General features: G+C 44.6%; 1 protein-coding gene across 9 annotated transcripts in view; it reads right to left on the bottom strand.

Annotated features, from left to right (window-relative positions):
• Window positions 1-9,204, bottom strand: part of CCDC88A (coiled-coil domain containing 88A) — a 192,637-nt gene that overhangs the window by 68,330 nt on the left and 115,103 nt on the right. For all 9 annotated transcript variants that reach the window (XM_019549268.1, XM_019549270.1, XM_019549272.1 and 6 more), the window contains exon 13: window positions 6,432-6,616. In XM_019549268.1, the coding sequence (XP_019404813.1) occupies window positions 6,432-6,616 (185 nt within the window). The remainder of the gene's footprint in view (window positions 1-6,431; window positions 6,617-9,204) is intronic.

Here is a 9,204-nt window from a genome sequence, read left to right as displayed (position 1 = left end):
CAGGGGGGACCAGCAGGCATTGGGGGAGTCCCTGTTCCCCCGAGCACTACCAAGAGTGACCAGGAATAACAGTCACAAGCTGGTAGAGGGTAGATTTAGGCTAGATATTGGGAGGTACTACTTCACGGTCAGGGTGGACAGGATCTGGAACCAACTTACAAGAGAAATGGTGCTGGCTCCTACCTTGGGGGTCTTTAAGAGGAGGCTAGATGAACACCTAGCTGGGGTTGTTTGACCCCAGTACTCTTTCCTGCCATGGCAGGGGGTCGGACTTGATGATCTGCTCAGGTCCCGTCTGACCCAGAAACTATGAAACTATGAAACCACTTCTGCTGGCCAGTGCAGACCCAGCCAGGCTCCTCCCATCCCCAGCTGTACATGGGAAGCCGACTTCAGCTGCATGCCACTTTTCCTGGCTGATGCAGACCTGGCCAGGTCTGTCCCATCCAGAGCAGCATGTGGCTGAAGCCAGCTTCCCACATGCTCCTGGGGACGGGGCGAGCAGTGGAGTCTCCTGCCCTTTGAGACCAGCTGGCACAGGCAGGGCGAAAGTGCAGCAGCACCTGGGGTAGCCACCGCTTGATAGGGGATGCAATGGGCTGGCTGGGTTCCACTGGGCAGGGAAAGCTGTGGCTGAGCCCTCTGTGGCTCGGGACAGGAGGGGTCCTACAGCACTGGAGGGTGCTGTGCTGGTGAGGGGACCTAGGCCTGGGCTGGCTTCTGCTGTGTCACGGGGGGGATGGGGGGGGAAGGCAGCAGGCTGAGATGGATCAGGACCAGATCATGCTGGCACCAGTGATGGGTGGGGCAGTTGGCCAGCTGGCCAGCTTTTGATGTCTGGGGATCGATGGGATGGGATGGGTCCTTGCTTGTGGCAGGGGTCTGGTGACCAGTACTGGTCAGGGGAAGGGAAGCTGGGCTACATTTTGCTGTCCTGAAACCCCACTGCTGGAGCAGGATGTTAGAGGGGTCGCAACACTTTGCTACCTGGTAAGTTGTGCATGTGCCTCGTAGCCCAAAGGACAGAACTTGTGGGCCCCCAGGAGCAGGCCATGTACTGTGAGGGTGGGCCCTGGTGTTGGGCAGTGTTTCCCAGTCAAGGGGTACACTTTCTGATGTCAGGGATCATGTGATGAGGACAGGGGATTCTGGAACGGATATTGCAAGCAGGGCAGTTTGGTGTTGGGTGGGTGAGTCTTGTGACAGACTGTATGACAGGGTGTAACTTTCAGTTCCAAGGCCACCTCTCCAAAAGCAGTACTTCCAGGGGAAGGGAAGGGACTTCCGGTGGCAAAGGTCAGGGGTCAGGACTTCCAGTCCCAAGATGACAACCAGGGAGTGGGGCAACTGAAGGGGAGAGGCTACCCATGCAACCCTCAACTGCTCATCAAAACTCATCAAGTGGCCCTCCACCCGAAATAATTGCCTCCCGTGTACTAGAGGCATCCAGCTTGAGACCTGGTTTTGTGTTCCCTCCTTAGCAGGGAGCTGGGGAATGAATTTACTACAGAGTAAAATCTCAACTATATTACTGTATATTAATCACATACAGTTTCCACATCTAGCATTTGCAAATTTCTTACAAGATGTAACATGGGTGTTTACTACTTTCTAGAATAAAAGATTTTAGTTCTTCCCTCTCAGCTTCCCAAAAGAAAGGTTTTGGCTCTCCTAGATTCTGACTGAGAATAGCTCCTTGCACATATTTTGTATCCGAGCATGAGTGTGCTGTGAATTTAATAATACGTTCCAGTTATACTTAAGTGACATATGAGAACCATCTCTTCAGTGTTAACAAGAGGGACATCATAAACATTGTGGTTTTTACCCTCACAATCTTGTTAACCTTCTTTATTCTTTGTGGCTGAGGGAAAGACATAAAGGAGACTACTATTTAGCCCGCTTCCGAGATACAGAGATCACAACCTTTGCTTTTCATGTCTCCTTCACACAATACCTATCTTTTGCTTTTTACACTGAATTTGGATGCAAACAGGATCATCAATGGACTTCCAACCCAGAAAATGGTGGACTGCTCTAGATTGAATTCTTTAGGTTCTAAAGGTATCTTACTGAGACAGCCAAAATGTGACTTCCTTCTTAGTAGAGAACTTTAACACTTAGCTGCAGCTTAAGACATTAACAAGAGCATACCAAAGATTTCCTGCCATCACAGAAGTTATGTATATCTCATATTTCTGAAGAATTATCTGGTGGACATAGAAAAATTTATGTCATCTCCTTCCTTGCCTACATCCTCTCCAAATCCTAGGTGAGGCCAGGAATGTTCCCTTTATATAAGGTCTGACACCTGAATCTATGATCAGCTTTTTTGAACTAGGTGCTAGATAGCTGCTAAATAATACTAAGACTCAATTCACTGAAAGATGGTATATTGGATCTGGACCAAGAACTTTATTAATTTGCTGCAGTTGCTGCCTGGAAGTAAGAAAAATAAGTGCTGGGTATTTACACACGAGACCCAGAAACTGAGTCAGAAATGAAGGCTAATATTTGGGAATCAGACACCACCTTCTGCTTCTCTTCTAAAAGGCTGTCTTGGTTTCATGCCTAATGAAGAGGTATTTGCTTTGGGGAAGAAATGACTTTGAAATGCAAATATTTGATATAAAGATTGCCAGTGGCTCCATGATACTGATTTCGGTTTGGTTTCAGTGGGGTAAGCTTTCATACAGTATCTTCAACTTTCTCAGCAGAAATTTAACCATATGATGGCTGTGAGCCATGCTTACCCACAGCCTACCAAGAAACCTTGGCATGAATCTTGCCCATATGACAGCTGGAAGCAAGTTTCTATGTCGCCTGCTCAACTATCACAGCATGAACTCTGCCTGCATGCCAGCTGGAAGTTGAGTACCTGTGGTTTGCTGTCTTTGTCTACTACTTCTGAGGGGGAACAAGAAACAAAGTAATGTGTTTCAAATCCTGTACCTTGACCATGGTTGGAAATAGGTAATTGCACTTCGGCTCCATCAGATAGTTCAAGATGGGTGGGATGGATGGCTGGGATAGAATTAGGGACCTCCCAGTACACAGTCCTGCTTGCCTAGAATTTTTACAAATGATGATAAGCATGCCTCTAAGTGGAGCAAAGCATATTTTCTTCCCTACAAAAAGCCATCTCAACATCCAGGTCATGTCACAGATGGAATTCAGGTCTGCAGGATCTTTTTCCCATCTTTTTGGGACAGCAGCAGCAAGATCTTGGGGCTCCACAGGGATAGATGGAAGATAACTAGAACTAAAACTGCTCTGGACAAACTGGGCCCACCAAGATAAGCATGAAGAATCTTGTCTGACTTCGCACAATACTCTGGGTATCAAAGTGAGCAAGCAAATATACAGAATAGTAGTTTCCCTGCTCACAGAATAAAGATATCATCAGACAGGGATCTCCCTGCTGCTGCAAGGTGCATGCTACCCTGGTGATGCATCCACTGCATGAGCAGCAGCAGCAGGGATGGTGGTGCAGGGTTGTGCCCCTCACTGCTGCGGAGCAAGCAGGGGAGACCTCGCCAGAACAGCATGGCGTTCACAGTGGCAAGGGACTTCCCTGTGCAACCCAACTGTTCCCTGAAGTGCAAGGTTTCACCCACTGGACTGGGGAGGCCCTGGGTGAAGGGAGGGTGCCCAAGCCCACAGTGGGCAGCCTACCTCACCCCCAACTATGCACATGGATCTGGGGGGCACAGAGCTGCCCCCCCACCTGAGCCCACAGCAGGCAGGCAGCAGGCAACAGACAGAGGCAGGGGGAGCCGGGCTCGGCTCCGCTGCAGCAGCCACTGCCTGCTGCCAGAGGCAGGGGGCCGTGGACACAGCTTGCACAGATCTGAGGGACATGGGTCACCCCAGGCAGTGCATGCAGTGACAGGTAGCTGCTTCCAGCCATGCATTGCAGCCCTAGGCCCCACGCACCACCCAGCTGGGCACCAGCCACAGCCCTACCCAACTACTGCCCTTCCTCCCTATGGGGGCCTCTATCCCGCCCACCCACTTACCAGAGGAAGCTGCTGTCCAGGCTGCCCGTGGACTAAAGGTTGAGCACCCCTGGTTTAGACAGATTCAGAAAGAGATTGGACACATTCTTGGAGGAAAAGGGCATCAGCAGCTACCAAGCATATGAGCTAGGGATACAGCCTCTGAATCAGAACCTCCTAGACCAGGAGTAGACAAAATACGGCCTGCCAGGTCATTCTATCCAGCCTGCGGAGCCCCTAAAAATTTAGAAAAATGAATACTTATCTGCCCCTGGCTGCCTGTCATGCAGCCCTCGACGGCTTGCCAAAACTCAGTAAGCAGCCCTCTGCCCAAAATAATTGCCCACCTCTGCCCTAGACCTTAAATGCTGGAGGCTGCAAGTGAGAAAGGAACAGTGTGGAAACCCCCCCGGTTATACCCAGTTCATTCTCCCTTTCAGCATCCACTCTCTGCCACTGTGACACAGGATAGACTTATGGTCTGACCCAGTAAATGGCAGTTTTAAAGTTCTTAAAGGAAGGACCTAAAAATGACAAAACTTTCCTGGAATACAGGCATACCTCGTTTTATTGCGCTTCGCTTTATTGCGCTTCGCAGATATTGCTTTTACAAATTGAAGGTTTGTGGCAACCCTGCGTCGAGCAAGTCTATCGGCGCCATTTTTTCATCGGTTAGCATTTTTTAGCAATAAAGTATTTTTTAATTAAGGTCTGTACATTGTTTTTTTAGACATAATGCTATTGCACACTTAATAGACTACAGTATAGTGTAAACATAACTTTTATATGCACTGGGAAACCAAGAAATTCGTGTGACCCGCTTTATTGCGATATTTGCTTTATTGTGGTGGTCTGGAACCGAACCCACAATATCTCCAAGGTATGCCTGTATTAAGTTCTCCCAGACACTGTAAGTAACTTAGTTTGAACACTGGCATACACAGGGCCATCAGGTAAGACAAGGATGTCCAGCAGGTATGCCTCTGCAGCTGCTTCTCCCACTGCTGCACAGCATGGGGGAGGGGAAGGGAGGCTGCGTACTACTGATACAGCCTGCACAAAGGGGAACTTGTACAGCCTGCACAGTGGGATGGGGGAATCCCAGGAGGGCTCTCCCTGCAGCATATGATCTGTGGTATGCAGCATATGGGCTACACTGAAGTTGGAGAGCCCCAAAGTAATATCCAAAACCTGCATATGTGGAAAAAACCATGTTGCAAACACAAAAAGATAAGAGAGTCATCTCTGGAGAAAAGAAACCAGACCTACCAAAAGCTTTCCCAGGTTAGGAAAGCCCAGCAGTAAAAAAAATACCGCACAAAGAGTTTTGTTTGTTCATATGAATGACAAAGGGCAATGAAAGAAATAACAACAATAGTAATTAAAACTCAATAAGGACTCAGTTGGACTATCGCTAATATTTGTGACTACAGTCTGGTATTGCCAGAAGATTTCTGGCAAAGTAAAAATCCCATGACTTGCAGTCAGTTCCTGCAAGTTGGCAATATTATAACTCACATAATATGAAGTGAACTAAATCAGTCTGGGATAGCTTTTGTTTTGCATTGTCTGATCTCTACAGAATGTGGAAGCTGGCAAAGATTTCTTTAAATGGCTTTTATACGACTGCCACCTTTCACCCTTCTACCTTCCCTCTTATATATCTTGTGGATTCTCCTTCAATAAATATTCTAGTGACAATTGATATTTAACTCTATTAAAAGTTAAATCTGCTTTTAATATCACTAATATGACACTTTCAAACTATGATTCTTATATATTAATAATTGACAGATATTGTCATCAAACACTCATCTGACATGCACAATTCAAAGTGTGATCAATATAACATTGTTGTCAGAACATTTCCTTTTGCCTCTCACTGTCTCTCCACTGTGCAAATGCCTGTCAATCCAGTTTCCTTCTTTCCTGTATTATGAAGGTGCATACAATCTAATGGACAGGTAGGCACTGAACTCTTTATGGAATGACGAGGTATTTTAGTAAAAAATATAACAGACTGCAATCACTGCATATAAGCACAGTTATTGATTTCTTATTTAGGAACTAAAAATCTCCAGGCTCAAATTTTCTCAGAAACTCAAAAAGTACTTCCTTTATATACTAATTGCATGCCTGCCAAATTTCAACATTAACTCCTTCTATCCATGATCCTATAGCTTTTTTGAAAAACTGGAAAACTATTTCTTGGATATGGCTTACTCTTTTTATTCCAAATTTGCCAAAAACTGCAACCTAATACAATCCCTACCAGGCCAAATTTGACCCGAAATGATCCACAAAGTGATAGCTTTCTAAAGCAGACCTTAATAAAGGAAACAATAGACAGTGCTACCTTAATAAAGGACCTTAATAAAGGAAACAATAAACAGTGCTACATACTTTATCTATAATATGCACACTAATGGATACCTTTTTACTAAGTCTGTGGTTTTCTTTTTCCATTTTCAGAATCTTCGAATTACTGCCTTCTACAGAACCCATTGTATTTTGCAGCTCTTCCACTGTCTTCAGCAAACTCTGGTTTTCCATTTCCAGCTTCAGTAATCTACTTGATGTCAATTCATTTACTTCATGTCCAAGTGACTTTTGTGGCACTGAAAGATTAAAAAAAAAAAAAAAAAGAAGAATGTTACTTAACAGTAACTGGAGTTAAATAATTTGAGGGCAGCCTCACATTTAACATTTGTAGGATTTAAAGCTTGCATCATAATCCTCTAAAATTCTGCTGAGCAATGCTCATTACAGCCAAGGACCCATTTTCCCAAGCTGGCAAAGGTTATCAAAGGTTTAAAAGTGGAAATAGTATATAACCATTCTTCAGTTCCTATCTTCAGTTCAAAAATTAGTAATGTAAGACTCCAAAGAAGCAAGTTAGATGGACAGGGAATGTAAATATACAGAAATTCACCTCACACAGTTCAGTTACTGATAAATAACCTTCTTTTCTTTGAGTGTGTTCTGAATATGTATATTTGTTGGAGTTAAGTGAGAAGTATAAGAAGTTGGTTCAAGGACTGAATAACTGCCAAAATGAGCATTAGGCTCTTGACGCCAGGTCAAGAACATACTAGAAGTTAATGCAATTTCACTTTTTTTGCATCACAGCCCAACCTCAAAAGTTATTTCCTTAAAACAGGTCTAGAACTTCAAGAAGTAGTTCTACAAGATTCGTTTGATGAAGCTATTGTAAAAACATCTTATATTTGTCAATTTCTTTCTAGCTTTGTATACTCTTATATCTTCATATAGTTGAATATATAAAATTATTGTTAAGAATTTCCAAAGGAGCTTGAGGAAGAGAAAAGGTGCTACCAGTCTGAAACAAGGAAAATCAGAAGCACCTTCAGACCCAAAATGGAGGGGTATGGGGATTAAAGGACAGATAGCACTAGATTTTCCTTACTGAACATAGAAGAGAAGCTATTAAATCAGCCAGAATTACAGGTGCCTAAAAATGCAACTTACTTATATACCTAACTCCCACTGCTTTCCATTAAAAATAATAAACCCTTTTGAAAATCTTAGTAGGCAGCCAGTATGAACACCTGGAAGGGCCCTGGACACTGGGATCCAATGCTGGACCTATAGATCTACCAGAGAGGCAAACCTAGAGCCCAAGCTCTCTGGTTCTTTCTAGTTCAGGAAGTGAAGGACATAGAAACAAATGCTTCTCTGGAATACAAAGGCACTTTTACAAATGCTCCGGGGGTTGGGGGAAAGAGGGTGGCACTTCAATTAGAATGACTTGCTGTGTTTCTGCGCTTAAAAATGGCAGCAGGGGCAACTGAACTAAAGCTCATTTGATGAGCTTTAGTTCAAGCACCCCAGCGCCATTTTTAAGTATGGGGACGCTGATACGCAAGGCGCAGGAGGCTGCTGGAGCACAGAAATTGCCACGCTCCAGACTTGATTAATTGAGTCTGCTTCGACAACACGCTGGAATTCCAGGGCACTGAAGCACCCTCGGCACTTGTACATAAGTGCCCTAAGATTCAGGCTCTGGGTCCTGACTATATGCTTCATGTTCTACAGAGCCAGGGCCAGTGCACTGGGTTGATCTGGTGACCCACAGACCAGATCTAGCCCACAGGCCATCTGTCTGACACTCCTATATTAAGAAAATAAAAACTATTACTTTGCCCATTTAAGGGTGATGTTGGAAAAGCAACATTATGCACTAACTTAAACTTACTTTCGACAGTTATAGATGTAAAATAAAATCAAGTTTGAAGTAAGAGATAACTGCTTCAGTACATTCCCTTCTAAGCTGCCTAGAGGAGGAAATGCTCCCAATTTATTGAAGTGGGTTTGTCTGATCAAAAGGGGCATTTATACACATACTTTTTTTCCCATGACGCGCTAGAGATCCACCACTTCAGGGCAGACTTGATTAATCAAGTTTGCTTTGCACATGAGCTAAGGGCAAATTGCACTGTGCTCTGTGCGCACAAAAAATGTAAGCGGTGCGCTTTTTAACTAAAGCACCTCCAAGGTGTTTTAGTTCAAAAGCGCACCAGCACCATTTTCTCAGTGCTGACATGCATTTCACTGCTTGTACAACAGCAAGCGTCGCAGCACCAGGTGCTTTCCAAAGCACCCAGAGCTGTGGTGCTTGCATGTGTAAAAATGCCCAGTGCTTCTGCTTTCCCATATGAAATCTGAGACTACCCCAAAACATCTTCATCAAGCTTCCCAGAAGTCAATCTATTAACATGAAAAGTTTAAGGCTTTTGTGAACACTCTCACATGGTCCCTGGGACAATCTAGTAGGTTGAAAGTAGGACTTTTGGTTTCAATAGGATGCTGGATGACAAGACTTGACACCTGGACTGGACTGTTAACAGTCTCCTGGCTTTGTCCTGACTTCTAAAAAGGCTTCTTGAATCAAGAGGAGCGAATAGAGGAAGCTCTTATTTTATTCCACTTCAAAAGACAAGGAGTCTGTCAGTGATGGTCTGCCTTGTTTGTCCCTGGAACAGAAGGAGAAGGACAGAGGCCATTCTCCTTGTCCAGAAAGGGATGGTATTATCCCTATCCCATAGAAACATGGTTCCACTGGGGGAAAAAAACAAAAAAAAAAACCCAAACCTGTCCTTTGGCAGGCCACCCTTTCCAGTTCTGGAGTCTGTCATGGCTCCAATGTATCTCACATTTAAAGAGAATAAAAGAGAACTAGTTCTTT

The sequence above is a fragment of the Crocodylus porosus genome, unplaced genomic scaffold (assembly GCF_001723895.1).
Source record: "Crocodylus porosus isolate Cpor-Errol unplaced genomic scaffold, CroPor_comp1, whole genome shotgun sequence".
NCBI classification, from domain to species: Eukaryota; Metazoa; Chordata; order Crocodylia; family Crocodylidae; genus Crocodylus; species Crocodylus porosus.
Note: the sequence above shows the minus strand (reverse complement) of the source record. Positions and strands in the feature narration are given on the sequence as shown.